The sequence below is a fragment of the Bactrocera neohumeralis genome, chromosome 2 (assembly GCF_024586455.1).
Source record: "Bactrocera neohumeralis isolate Rockhampton chromosome 2, APGP_CSIRO_Bneo_wtdbg2-racon-allhic-juicebox.fasta_v2, whole genome shotgun sequence".
Lineage (NCBI taxonomy): Eukaryota > Metazoa > Arthropoda > Insecta > Diptera > Tephritidae > Bactrocera > Bactrocera neohumeralis.
In genome coordinates, this window is record NC_065919.1 from 87,758,780 (window position 1) to 87,774,072 (window position 15,293).

Genomic DNA, 15,293 nt, shown 5'->3' on the forward strand with positions numbered 1-15,293 from the left:
TGTGAAAAAAATCCTCTTCCTCGAATTCAAAGAAAAGGAGCTGCCGTTATGCTGCGATATCTGAATTTGGTATCCCCGCCGAACTAATATGGCTGTGTAAACTAACGTTGAGCAATACCAATACCTCCGTCAGGATCGGGAAGGACCTCTCCGAGCCATTTGGTACCAAACGAGGTTTAAGACAAATCGCCTCCATTTCGTGCAACTTCTTCAATCTACTCTTGGAGTAAATAATTCGACCTGCAGAACTAAATAAAGAAGATACCATCTTCTATAAAAGTGTACAGCTGCTGGCGTACGCCGATGATATCGATATCATTGGTCTCAACACTCGCGTCGTTAGTTCTACTTTCTTCAGAATGAATAAGGAAGCGAAGCAGATGGGTCTGGCTGTGAATGAGGGCAAGACGAAATATCTCCTGTCATCAAACAAACAGTCATCGCACGCACGACCTGACTCCCACGTCACTGTTGATAGTCATAACTTCGAAGTTGTAGATAATTTCGTCTATCTCGGAACTAGCATTAACAGCAGCAACAATGTTAGCCTGGAAATCCAACGCAGAGTAACTCTTGCCAAGAGGTGCTACTTCGGACTGACTAGGTAATTAAGAAGTAAAGTGCTCTCTTAATTCTAGAAGTCACTCATAATACTGTCCTGCTATACGGTGCAGAGGCATGAACAATGACAACAGCTGATGAGTCGGCATTACGAGTTTTCGATTGAAAGGTACTGCGGAAGATTTATAGTATTTTAGCATTGGCAACTGCGACTACCGCAATCGATAGAACGATGAGCTGTACGAGATATACGATGCCATTGACATATTTCTGCGAATTAAGAGACAGGGCTACGCTGGCTAGGTCCAAATGGGCTTTGTTTCATATAATATTCGGTGATTGTGTGCCAGCGAACATCCCCCCAAACAATTGGCGAACTTTGTATGTATAAGCACATCGAAAATGGTAGTAAATTTCATTTCTCAATTTAAATATTATTTTTTTAATATTTTTAAACTTCCCACAATAGTGTCTTTATTAAGTCGTTAAATCCACCCATTTTGTGCTGCTAATTCAATTTGCCCAAAATTGATATGCAAATTGCTAAAATTTTAAAAGCCCACACTTGCGATTCTTTTCGGTGCAGCAGAATTTCACAGCTACCTTTTCCACTATTTTTTACAACTTGTCTTTTAGCCACATGTTTACTCACCTGCCCATCATTGTCCTTGTCGGCCTTGGAGCGCAGGCCCTCCCAGATCTCCAGCATGACCGCGTGGATCTCCTTGTTCTTGGGTGTGTTCTCTGCCCAGCCGCGCAGCTTGCAGACGCGCTACAAAAAATGCAAATACAAGAGCAAAACAAAAACAACATGTCAGCGACAGAGCAATACAACAACAGCAATAACAATAATTCGCACAACTGCGATAAAAGGCAAGTGAGGCACACGCTGAAACGCACGCATAAATTACATGGCGTTCTTGTTGTTTTTTTTTCTGTTTTTGGTTGCGCGCACCTTCGGCGTAAGGCTGAATATCACAAACACACACACGCACACGGCTCGACAAAATATGCTAGTGTGTGTGTAATGTGTGCAAAATATGCAGACAGCCAAAAAGCGGTCGCAACGCCACCCAAAAAAAGGGACCAAGTGTGGAACTACAAATTTGTTGGCAATTATTTGCATGCAAATAAATTTCGCTCAAGTGTTGTGCCACTTTTTGCCGTGCGCCGGCGCCTTCATGCCACCGAAATGAAAGAATAACTTTCCGGAAGTGAATTTCCTAACGAAACTTTTGTCCCTTTTGTTTGTGTCAACACTTACCTCAATGGCCAACTCAAAGTCTTTAACGTCGATTTCGCCGCTCTGATTGACATCTGTTGACGGACGCGACGAGACGGCGGTGCGGGGCGGTGCCGGTGTGGTCGCCGTCGAAGTGGGTTGTTGGAAAGTTTGTTGAAGTTGTTTTAAGGTACATTGTTGCATCATGCGCAACATTATTGTTGTTGTTGTTGTTTTTGTTGATTGTTGATTATTTGTGTGCAGAGCACATAGTTGGGCGCATTGTCATTCGTTGATGTCGCGAGTTGTTCATACGCAGTGGTGTACCAAGAGCAAGAAGAATAGAGAAAACGCAATGCAAATGAAAGTTATGTGTGTTTCAAAGCTGCGAAAGTTATTCAGTGCGAACTGCTGTGAATTTACAGTAGGCCACCATAAATTATTTAACAAGGTGTGATATTTTTCAACTATTTGCGCATTTTATTAACACAATAATTTCAGACATTTCACTAAAAACAAAAAACCTACAATACGACATATCAGGCGCAGCTGTAAGGCTTCGCTTACTTAACCACACGCTATCTCTCTGTTCAATTTGATTGTGCGTAGTTGTCAGCTCGTGCAGCAACGCATGGCAAAGTTTGTGTGCAACTTTTTTCGCGCTTCCATTTCGGAAATCCAAAACTCTATTTTGAGTGCCGTGCACACAGCTGTCAACACTTCCGCCTGCCACATTCCATTTGACATTGGCCGTGTCAGTGCCACGGCAGCGGAAGCAACGCGCGCCCACCCCAAACCAGGCTGGCTGCCACCAACCCTTTTCGGCCACGCGGCGCGTGGGGTTGCCAACGGCGTTTGTCAAATAAATTACCTATATAAAATTAATTGGTTTTCCATGCTGTTAGTTGCAAAGCTAGTCAATTTGAAATTTTATTACAAAATAAAATTGTTGAAAATTCACCATAAATGTCAGTGCATTAAGCAATTAAGTTATTACACATGCACACGCCCGCCACGCTAAATCCCACAAGCGGCATGCACAAACTCATGAAATTTAATGTAAATTGATATTTTAATTTTTGCAAATAAAGCAAGCGCGGCTATTTATTGGTGTGTGTACGGCAATAGTTGTGTGTTATTTTATAAATTAGCTATAGTTGCAACATATTTATATACTGTATGTATATGGCTTATAGCCTTATTTGATACTGTCAGTTGTATAAAAAATTAGTTTAAATATTCCAAATTTTTATTGGCAAGGCTATTAATTTTAATTAATGCCATCAATATGTGTATGAAGGTAATTTTGGTATATTAGAATGAACTGACCTCAAAATCTCTTTCGATTAAGTTATGCATAATAACGAGCTTTATCAATCGACGAGAAAAATATACAAAAAGCTTCCAAAAAAATTCTATTAAAATTTTTGGAATTGAGTACTGCAAATGACAAGATGATAATTAACAATAAAAACAGTCCAGCTTCTTCCTGAATTTCAGAGAGAAGCTCCTCTTATTAGTTTAGAAGATTTTAATTAAGAAAGAAAGGCAATAATACCCTTTACTTTTGTATTTTTTATACTAGCAAAGGGTATAAAAATTTTCATATCTTGATTTTTCTTGATCAGTTTGAATGGCAGTTATATGCTATAGTAGTTCGATCTGAATAATTTCTTCGGAGTTTATAGCATTGTCGTGGGCAACAATTTAGACCAAATTTCGTGAAGATATTTTGTCAAATAAAACATTGTTCATACAAGGATTTGATTTTGATCGATCAGTTTGTATGACAGCTATATCCTGGAATGAATTAATACCGGCGTTTCCAACAAATAAGCAGTTTCTTGGCTAGAAAAAGGCGTGTGAGAATTTTCAGATCGATATCTGAAAAATTTAGGAACGTCAGACAGACATACGGACATTTCGAAATCAATACAGCGCTTAAGAAATGTAAAAGCATGATTGTTTCGAAAACCACCAAACTTTTTCAAAAGGCCTCGTCACGTTAATGTCCCTGGAACAATGCTTTTCAACTACCAGGATGTTATGAAACGTATTATTACTGGCGAAGAGTCTTGGATCTATACTTACGACCTGGAAACAGAGGTCAATCGGTTGCAGCACGACAATGCACGCTTGAAAATTATGAACCAAATCTTACAATTTTTTGTTTCCGACGTTTCCTTATGAACATTACAAGTTGCGTGAGAGAAACTTGAAACCCTTAGTTCAGAAGTTCTTCAAAAAGTGTAAATGTTACATCTTTGAAATAAGGTATGGCTTACTCTACTAATTTAAAGCTGTCTTCATAAACTCACATTCTCAGACTTAAAAGTTAAGATCTCATTTTTCTATTGCACGTTGCTCATAACATCAATAAAATTGTCTGCCCTATCAAATACCCATGAAACCGTAAACCTACTAGAGGCCACAAATAACAACATAAATACTTCAAAAATTTAGCAAATATTTTCAAAATCCGATTAACCAAAATATGTTTGACATTATTCCATTAGTCTGGTAACTCTATGCCATTATTAGATTCGATTACTCACCAAAGAAAACGTTGAACAGGAAGAGCAATTTCTTCTTACGGAAGTCGGAGATCGACATGATACTGTTGTTGTTGCTGTTGTAACTGCGTTAACTGTAGAAAAACTATTGACAAATGTCGTAGTAGCGCTGCAGTAACTTCTTTGAGCGCCAAAAGTTTCTGGAATGCTGAAATTGAATTAGGTAAAGGAGAGAGAGAGAAATGAGAAAAAATCAGTGAGCAACAGATTTGTGTTAAGTTAAATAAGTGAGCACTAAAATGCCGTAAAGTAAAAGACGAATTGCAATCACAGAAAGAATCCGAAGAACTCGAATTTGTTAGTCCAAATTAGATTGTGCAACCATTCCACCATTTCACCGTTGCAATGTTGCACTCTAATGAGCGGAAGCGTTAAAAGCTACATTTTGTGTACTGTGTGCATATGTATTAGCATATTTCAAATTACAGTTATGCATGTATGTTAGTGTTACAACTTTCGTATTGGTAAAAGTGAATAAATTTTAATTTAATTCTCAGCAGTTGGCCAACATTTTCAACTAAAACCAAAATATTCCAGAAAATCGCACAAAATTCCATTGCCAAGAAAATAGGTATTTAGCTAAACTAAAAAAAATATTTTTTACACAAGAAAGTAGATTTAAAAAAACTTGTATTTATAAATATCTAACTTGTTAGTCCTAAAGACATGTGAAATATTTGAAAATATTTGTAAAACTTTCTTAGGCGCAGATAAATGTTTACCGGAGTTCATGTGTTCACCTTTATCTTACTTAACAAGAAACGAATTTCCTTTAAAGTCAACTTGATTAACAGAAATTAGAAGACTTGTTTTTAATACTAGGGCTTGGAAACAAAAACGAATCGATATCATCCATTCTGGAATCAAATTAAGCTATCGAAGTATCCTCATTATATTAAACTGAGATTTTTTTGACGGATATATTTTGTAGAACGTGGAAAAAAGAGATCAAACTCTGAATTTAAAAGAAGTCTATAACAAATAATATGAAATAAAAACAGACATTTCCAAAGGTAAACGATTCTGCGAACCAATTAAAACGGCTTCTTAAAAATCTTGCAAACTATCAAGAGTTAGATAATTATTTTGGGCGATCCAAAGTCTATAAAACACACGGCTACGTGCCTTATTGTTTTTTTTATGAAATTTAGAACGATTTACTTACAAATATTTTTTAGATATTGCTCCACGTCTTTCGCTTTCATGCTCTAAAGAAGTAGTTCAAAACTTTTTTAAAAACTTTCCATATATAATACGTATGGTAGCCAGAGATAATATTGTTGGTGATATACACTTTGAATATTAGTTGACCGAAAGAAAATTACCCAACAAACATGAATACGATGAGAAGACTCGTGGTTGAAGCTACCATTCTATATTATTTAAATTTTTTCAAGAAATATGCTCTAAGTTGGCACATATTGCTTTGCTTAAATATATGAAGGTATGTTAGAAAATCTTATAATATTCACATCATAAACACTTTCTCTCAATGAAACCAATGGCTTTCGGAAAAGGCAAAGGAACAGCTGAAACGATAAGAATCCTACCTCACGACATTACAATCGACCACAACATGTGCGGGATAAAATAGATAGAGGGAAGCGAGACGTATTCGCAAACAAAAAAGACAGAGATAGACAGAGGGAATGATCGCAAATTCTATGAAAAAATACGACGAATATCGGAAGATTTCAGGACCCGAGCACACTCTTCTAGAACCCACAGAAGTAATCTAGTGACTGAGGCCCAGAGCATACTGAAATTATGGTGGAAACACTTCCCCATCCTCCTGAATGCAGTGAAAACATAACACCTGGAGATGGTAAACCCGATTCCCCAATCAATGATGGAGAATGACTATGAAGAAGTTCGAATAGCAATTAAGTATTCGTCTCAAGAACAAAAATGCAGCGGGACCAATGGATTGCCGGTCGATCTATTCAAACACTGATGAAGAACTGATAAGGAGCACGCATCAGTTTTTTCCTCTTCCTCAACATCGCATATAAGGTTCATTCGAGCGTACTGTTTGAAAGATTAAAACCCACCGTCAACAACCGATCGAACCCTATCAGGGCTTTAGACTTAGACCCTACATTCATTTTAGACCCTAACTATAACTTTATCGATATAAAACCATGCGCAAATAGCAAAAATGTCGAAATCGGACCTCAACTTTTCAAGCACTCACATGCCGCATATGTGAATCTTGTGCCTACGGCAAACCTTTCATCAAAAATGTCGATTAATACGTAAGAGCTTGTACAGAAATTTGAAGAGAATATTTAACATTATAACAAATTCAAATTTTCGATCAACTTTATGGCGTATAAATCGATCAATATGTAAAAAATATTAGCAAAATTAAGTGTCAAAGGACAAGGACAATATAAACTAAATTTATAATAAAGTGTTCACTGGGTTATATCGCTCTTAACAACTTCCTTCGTACAGTTCGCCTTTAGAGTTGCTCTTTGTCCAGTTTTGTCCATAATCTCTCCAAGGATTCCTCCTTGCAAACAATGCGGTTAATTTCACCACGGAAATTATACTCAAATTGTAATCACAACGGTTTGTTGTCACGACAACCAAAAAGAAAATAGCACACGCTGAATGCAATGTATAACGAAATTCAAATATTCAAGCAATATGGTAATGTGTCCGATATTTTTGCGTGCGCAGTTTTTAACAGTTAGATTTAATGGTGAGAAAAATTAATATTTACTTAGTTTCACTCTAGGCATTTCATATTATTCTGTTAATTTCAAATAAACAAAAGTTAGTGCCGATTTGACGCCACAAGTTTTTTCTAATCCAGCATTTAGTGTATTTCATAAAAATTTATTTCTAATTTAACTACCGTTACTTTTGTCGTCCAAAATGTAAAACCCTTCATTTGGATGGTACACAGCTCGGTTCTTCTTTACTGGCGTAGACATCACTACGCGGTTACAGCCGAGTCGAAAAATGTTACAACCTTCAAATTAAGGGAATTTTGTTCGAAATTCGGATTGAGGCTCGTAAATTTTTGTTTAAGCCGCGTCACCAAAAGAGTAATCTCTTGAACAGATTTCAATTGTTTACTTACTTTTATTTAACAGTGTAATGCCATCGTTAATACATATATGTAAACCTAACGCAACAACAAAGTTGGCAAACGTCAGTAGTAAAAAAATATGTTTTTTTTGATCGGCTTGAGTGAAAATCTGTTCAATCACCGAATTGTGTTTGCAAGCACTTCCATGAATGGCGCTGTTTAATCACCACTGCAGCCTTTAATTTGGTGCATTTCACCGTGAAATAGGTTATCAGCGCTGTAAATTGACCGAGTTAAAAAACGACAGCTTTTTCGAATATTATTGATGAATGGAGCGAAATTCCACAGGGCTGTTTTAAAATCGAAATTCGATATGCTTGTTTGAGTATTAAATAATTTACCGCGCAGTCAGCAGCTTACTGCGATTATTTTGAATTACACAAGTTAAATACTTGCGGATATATATATTTAAATATGTAAGAGTATTTACACAAAAACGACGCATTCGCACGAAGCATTAATTTACCGATTATCTACTTAATTAAATTTGTAATTGGCGGCAACTGAAGGGCAGCGCAAAAATACTTTTTACTCCCTCGAATTTCAGACAATTTGAACTTTTTTACTATGCTCTCTGCACCACGCACACTTTTTGTGCAACAGTTAATTAAAAATTAAATATTTCAGAAATCGACTTCAAATGATTATTTAATATTATCGATATGTAAGACAAACTCTTTTTAAGCAAGCTCTAACTATGCATATTAACATAATTTAGAGACTGCCTCACACACACATACACATAAAATATTAAATTTGGTAATTTTCCCACCTAAGCGACAACTAATCAAAGCGAAGAGGTGTGAAAAGAACGAACGGCTCATAAATAATGTAAATACTATGCCAAAGCCATAAATTGCCGTGGTTAATTGCTTTGTTGTTTGCCGCCTATTTAGGGCTATTAGTATGCGTGTTGGACAGTCTACGAAAAATTCCACGTTTGATTTTTTCATAAATTACCACTAAATGAGACCATAAATGAGCTAGTCGCGCGAAATAGCCAATAACTCTGTGAGGAGAGCATCGAGAGCGTATGCAATGCAATTAGAATATTGATATAATGTGCTTTAAAATTTGTTGGTATGCCAATATGATTATAATAATTATGTTAATTCAAACAATTTGCTATAAATTTAGTTATTTCACCTTCAACGTTTTGATTTATAACCTTAAATTTGTGTCAGCGTACGGCTAAAGCAGTTTATATGAGCCAAAAACTTTCAGTTGAATTTATGAATAAAAGTTTAACATAAAGGAGAAGATATGGATGGAGTCATGTGTTGAAGTCCACGCAAGTCAAGAAAGTTCTCTGTTTGCCATTCACTTGGGACTGGCCAGAAACTATTCTTTTACAGATGGCTCAAATAGCTGTCTCTGACGATACTTTGCCTCTGGGTAGCCAAAAAACATCAATTTGAAGGCGATCTAAAAATTGAAGAGGAAACATCCCTCCCCAGGTTTGTGCGCTGGTTTTGGAATCCGCCACGTAAAAAACACCTCCCATGAAAAGTCGGCTATAACCGCGTAAGCGGTGTGTACGCCAACATAGAAAGCAAATATCTAATTTTGATGTACTGCGAACCCCATTTAAATTGCGCCAACAAACCGAATCGATAAACAATTTTTTTATGTTCACGTGAAGTTTGATCTCCATATGCCGCTAAGTGTGCAATTTTCAGTTGTTTATTTACCTCGCGAAAACTTGGCCAGCAGATTTTTACCAAGAAAATAATTGAACTACGAGTTTGCTTGAAAGTTTGTGCGCAGAATAATTGAAAATGTTGAAGAAGTATTTTTGGAAGTCTACTTTACCAAGAAGACAAGTGTTTGAGTGGCACAAAATATCCAATGAAACTCGTGAAGTCATCAAAAACTTGTCATGCAGGCGTGCAACCTGATAATGACGATACCATCGAAATAATTAGAGACTTGGTACTTGGAAATCAACGTGTTGGTATTTGTGAGAAAGCAGATGATCTCAACATCTTTTTTGGATCGACTCAACGCAGTCGTATATCGCCAGTGCCAGTACAAATGGTATCAAATTGGAATTGGAAAGGAATCGTCCACTATGAGCTGCTCCAGCCTCGTCGAACGACTGATTCTACATTTACTGTCAACAACTGATGAGATTGAAGCAAGCAATCCAAAAAAAAAAATGGTCAGAACTGATCAACAGAAAGGGCTTCGTGTTCCATCAGGACAACGCTAGACCACACACACATCTTTGATGACTCGGCAAAAACTTGAAGAGCTTGGCCGGAAAGTTTTGATGCATCCACCGTATAGCTAGCCCTGACTTTGTACCATCGGACTATCATTTGTTTCGGTCAATGCAGAACTCCCTTAATGGAGTAAAGTTGGCTTCAAGAGAAGCTTGTGAAAATTACTTGTCGCAGTTTTTCGCCGAGAAACCAGAAACGTTTTACACTGATGGCATGATGTCTCTAGCGGAAAAATGGCAAAAAATGGTCGACCAAAATGCTAAATATTTCTTTTATAAAAATTCATTATAAATATAAAAAAAATAAGTTGTAGTTTGAAAAGAAATACGAAAAGACTTTTTCGACTACCCAATATGATGGAGATACTGTTTAAGAATCTGAGAACCCTATATCAATTAAACGCATAAATACTGGTGGAGGACCTTGAGTTCGTAAATATGAGTGTCGATACTGTCTAACTATCTAACTAAAGGCGCGCTACAAAGAGTTAAAAACGAAGAAACCAAAATTTGCTGAAGGAACTGAAGATCAGAAGAGGCTTTTGGTAGAATAAGTGTATGTATGGTGATATTGAATTTTTTAATTTAGAAATTTCCAAGTCAAAACTTCATTCAAAATAGAGCTGACATTAAATCAGGCTTGAATTTGCCTCCCTAGCACAAAACAAAGCAGACCAATCTCTGTTTGAACTGCAAGCTTGCTTAAGAGTTTGTTATTTTGCAGCTCATTTACAATAAAAATAGAGTTTGAAATCTTGAAATGTCAATAAAAATACCGAGCGTAAAGAGTGCCAAATAAGCAGTTTCGAAATCTCACTGTTTTTCGCTCTCTTCTTACCAATGCTTTACTGATTTTCTTATTTTCGAATAAAATATATTTCCAGTACATCGCAATTTCCAGTTATTTCTGGTATTTATTATACTCTAGCTTTCTGCTACAAATGTCTGTAATGAAGTTGCCGAGCAAACAGTAACTCAAACTACTCCAAATAAATATTGTGAAAGTTATTTTTTCAGTTTTGGTAAGCGCCGATATGGCCACTACACTTCTATTAAATAAATAAATTTCTCAAAGAAATCCATTTCAAGCAGTTTTTCAAATGTGCGAGCGCAGAGTGCTGGCAAAGTTGAAAATACCCGGTTATTGCAACATTTTAAGGCAATGGGAAATGCAAGCAAATAAAGGAAACTGCAACACATTCAATGGAATGCCAAGGCGCACTTGTACGCTTCTGCATTTGTGCATTTGTGTGAGTGCTTGAACGCTTCCGAGCAAATCAAAAACAAGCGGCCAACAAACTATTGACTCAGCAAGCTGCAAGCTGCAAGCTGGCTGGTACACGAGCTAGTGTGCATACATTCATTTAAAATTACACCATAAGTATGTAGTGGCGTGTGTGTGTGTGTGCAGCACTCGAGAACGTCGCAACGGCCGCATATTCGATGAGCTTTCGCCCGCTTTTATTACAAGAAAGGACGCTACTAAGTGGATTTATTGTAAGCTTTTAACACTCGCAAACATCGCCGCGGCGCGCTGCCGGGGAAATGTACGAGCACGAGTGCCGTCGCTATTGAATGCAGCGACAATTTCAGCGCGCACGACCATAATCAACGCCCGCAACGCTCGCTCGCAAGAATGTATGTTGCCGCGGCGCTTTCTTGAATAGCCCGGCAATTCGTTTGTGTTCATTTCGAGTGGATTATGCATTTGTCACAGTCGACCTGAAATTCCGCCAAACCAACTCGTGTGCTTGCATGATCTTCTTGGCAGCGCTGCCAAGCCCAGCGCAGCGTCGCCGAATGTCAAGTATGGCTCGGCACATATGGTGACTTTCATAAATGCCACCTTGCTGCAGTGGCTGTTACTATGTGTTGAAAAGTTATAGCATTCAGAATTATGAGCATGGCCATCAAAGACGGGCAAAATGCTCAGGCACACATGCATACTTATGTTTTATGCGTTGCACCGTTGTGTGTGTGTGTGTGTGTTGGCAATCATATGTTCAGTAAGACACTTAAAAGTAGTGACGCATCAAGAAATTCCCTTGGAATGGATACTAAAAACTTGTATGTCAATAAACAAATGCACGGAAGAGCGTTTGGAATGTGCCAACTGACGAAATTTAGATCAAAAATTTTGCATTGCTATCCCTGCTATGAAAGTTTTGACATTTTAAGTTAACATACATACATATTTAGCTGGCGTTTACAAGGTTTTGGCTATAATAAATATGATGTGTGTTATTCTTCTTGTGTGTAAAGCTCATGCAAAGCTCTGAACTAATAAAAGCCAAGCTGATCGGAAAACTTTATTAAGCTTTATTTTCTCTTTATATTCTTCGTGTACAAATTTTGTTTGAAGGAGGTTCTTAAAGCAATCCAAAGTGGTTCAGAAGCCGACAAAACTGTAGGATTATTTGTGCGGATAATTAGTAATGACTCGAAAACTTCATGGAAATTAGAAGAGACTATACCGGAATCCTTCACTGTCAATTATTTATGTCATCTCAATGCTGCAACATGCTTAGCTCACTAAAAATTACGCACCCAAATCAAAATTTAAATTGTGTTTTTTCAAATTTAACGAAATCAAATAAAAAAGCACCAATCCTTATGTATCCAATAAAGTATTCATCTTATATACACATACCTATAAACAAATGTACCTAAGACATGCAAAAATTACTTGTTTCGGTAAGCAGAAACTGAGTTCATTGTCCGAACTGGTTATGCTAAATATTCTGAAATTTAAGAAAAATCATGTAAATATATTTTGGCATAAACTTATAGGCAGAGTTACCAAGCTCTGAAAGCCACTGAGCTTTCTTAAGTAAAATTTAGGTAAAGTCTTGCTTTATATTGAAAAAGCTCATAAGTCGCTGGTAGGGCTATGTTTCAGGGAGATTTTACTATGACCAGTCCCTTGTGATTCTAAAAACTTCTAGTCAACGATCAAAATATTGCAAAACAGTCTAACGAAAACTTTAAAGTCAGAGAAAATGCGGTAAGTTTGTGATTAAGAGTCCGGTTTTAGCGCCACTATAAGCACGTCATTTAGGTTTTATGAACAGATTTCGTTTATACTTTTACATTTTATCATATTTAATTACTGATTTTTGTTTCCACCTCGAGAGAGTTGCCGAAATATTCATTGCACTCACATTAAAGCAAGCAAAATATTTAATTCAAAGCTTTTGATACGCTTTAATAAGCACATAATATCAAAAGAATAATTATAATTAAGGAATATGTCAACAAAGCGGCATATTTCACTCGAATAAGCAAAAGAAATGTCTAAAGTGCAGAGAATTGCGTAAAAAAGCTGCTCGCTTATTTATTAATAAGCTGTGGTAAGCCGCTGTACAAACTCGTTCAAATGTTACTGATGTGTTTATTTACGAGCTTTATCTTATTTATTATTAGTATTTTTTGCAGCCACATTTGTCACTCCGTGTGAGTCACAGCATTGCTTATGGTGGCCTTGTATTATTATTTTGACCTATAAAGTCATTGCTGTTGTCAGCTGACAAAAAGAAAGTTACAAAAACTGGTTTCGCTGCAACTCAGATTTTGTTATTAATTAGCGCAAATTTGCATATAAGGCTTTAACAACAATTAACTTTAATCAAATATCTTACAAAAAAACATGACGAAGCTCACTTAAAGAAAAAAAATTGTGTTTCATGTAACGCTCAATTCTTAGTCAATAGGTAATAAATATGAGAAAATTCGTACAATTTTTTTTTTTTGTTAAGCGAATTTCGTCACTTAACATGCAAAATAACGTAACATCACTTTAAATAAGTTTATAGGCGAAGGATATAATAGAAACCACTTATATTGAAACAAAATTTAGGTTTTGGTTATAAAATGGTAACCAATACATTGGTTATATCTGTGAGCGGGAGCTTGAAATTTTACGATATTGCATGTATAAAATGACGTAGTGAATCGTGAGCAATAAAAGAACTCGATTTCGAATTCTTCGGTGATAGGTTGTTTTGCATTTCAGGTGACGATTTGTTAAATAAATGAAAGATTTTTTGCGTAATAATTGTAGATAATTTTAACACAAGACCTATCAGTCTTTTTTGGCTCTTCCAGTGAGATTTTTTACTAAGCTTCATCCACGAAAAAGGTCATAATCAATGTAGCAAGGTAGCTTTTTTTTAGCGCCGTTAGAGATCCCGAAATTTTTTTTTATTTTTTTCAAACATGAGTTCTTCAGTTCCCAAAACTCGTTTTTTTAAGCTCTGGCAATAGGTATGCCCCTTAAAAATAATAAAAGCTTAATCGAAAGCCTAAATTTACCGTCTCTGTTGAAGTAACTACACGAGAAAATAATCTTAAATCATATTTTCTATACATATAGTAGTTGCACTGAATATTTTATAAATGAGGGTTTTGATAATAAATTACATTAAAAAGCTATATCATCAAGATAAAAGCTGAAGAACTTTATCACTAAATTATTTCTTAATAGACTGTTTTTTGGATTCATACACTTTTAAGCAATAATTTATAGAATCCCACTTACTGATTGCATAAAATGTCTTTCATATATTGCGGAAGGACATACTGATTGTATAAAAGTTTTGAAAAACGTCCTAATGCAGATAATACCCGGTGGTATCTAGTGCGGAAGTTATATTGAACTGTATCTAATTTTTTCTCCTCACAATTTGACGTAAGAAAATCTATGCGATAAAATTCCAACTCAAATATGACTTACTAACCTTCTACACTATTATTTTTTGTGCTTTTTTTTCAAGAGGTAAACAAATTATAGTAAACGTCCACTTTGTTCCTGCACTATTTCATAAACACTTTATGAATTTCTGAACTTTAACCAAATTTACAAGCAAAATTTTTCCAAACGATCCCACTACTTTGCTTCATTACACAGCAAAAGCTCAGCAAATCCATCAAGTCAGTCAACAGTTAATGCGTAATTATTTTTTATTTATTAATAATTTTCTGCACAAAATCAACATTATTAATCAATAAGAAGTGGGTGATAAACGAGGAAATCGCTGCGCTTCATAGTCAATCAAACTTGAAATTACTTTTCTTATGCATTGAGAGCTCAATTTCTTCATCATGCCGTCGTTGAGTGTCTGTCAACGCTCAAATGTGGCGCTTTATCGCGATTGAAATCACTCATACGCCACCGCTTTCCGCAAAACAAAGACGGCAGTTAAATGGAAACGGCATTTAGAACGCTTATGTGAATGTGTGCACTGCCAGCATATGAAGAAATCAAAGTGTTTGTCAAGCACAATGAGACAGCGAGTCAGCGCGAGCAAAATCAACATGCATAAATTTACATGGCATTAATGTCGCGTATACGCAGTGTGAAACCATTGAAGCTCGCGTGCATCCTTGTCATTTGTACGACACTACATGCCGTTCGAGTGGCTGGCGCGCCTATAAAAGTTTGCATAAAAGGTATATAAATGAAGTGAGGCTTTTTCATATTAACTTTTCACTTTTCAAGCATCAAAGTAATTTAGCAAAAAAAGTATCACAATAAAACTGTAATTTTCATAACACACCGTGAGCATTTGAGTGCTTGAAATGCAAATGTAATGTGACAAAGTGGCATATATAGGC

General features: G+C 36.3%; 2 protein-coding genes across 3 annotated transcripts in view; one reads left to right on the plus strand and one right to left on the minus strand.

Annotated features, from left to right (window-relative positions):
• Positions 1-15,293, plus strand: part of LOC126768022 (collagen alpha chain CG42342) — a 264,733-nt gene that overhangs the window by 235,007 nt on the left and 14,433 nt on the right. The gene's annotated exons all lie outside the window — the stretch shown is intronic.
• The window catches only part of LOC126768028 (calexcitin-1), a 30,424-nt gene that overhangs the window by 11,367 nt on the left and 3,764 nt on the right, over positions 1-15,293 (minus strand). Inside the window, exons 2-4 of the mRNA XM_050485889.1 lie at positions 4,339-4,504; positions 1,826-1,878; positions 1,214-1,333 (exon numbers count right to left, since the gene is read on the minus strand). Coding sequence (XP_050341846.1) covers positions 1,214-1,333; positions 1,826-1,878; positions 4,339-4,396 — 231 coding nt within the window. The 5' untranslated portion in view covers positions 4,397-4,504. The remainder of the gene's footprint in view (positions 1-1,213; positions 1,334-1,825; positions 1,879-4,338; positions 4,505-15,293) is intronic.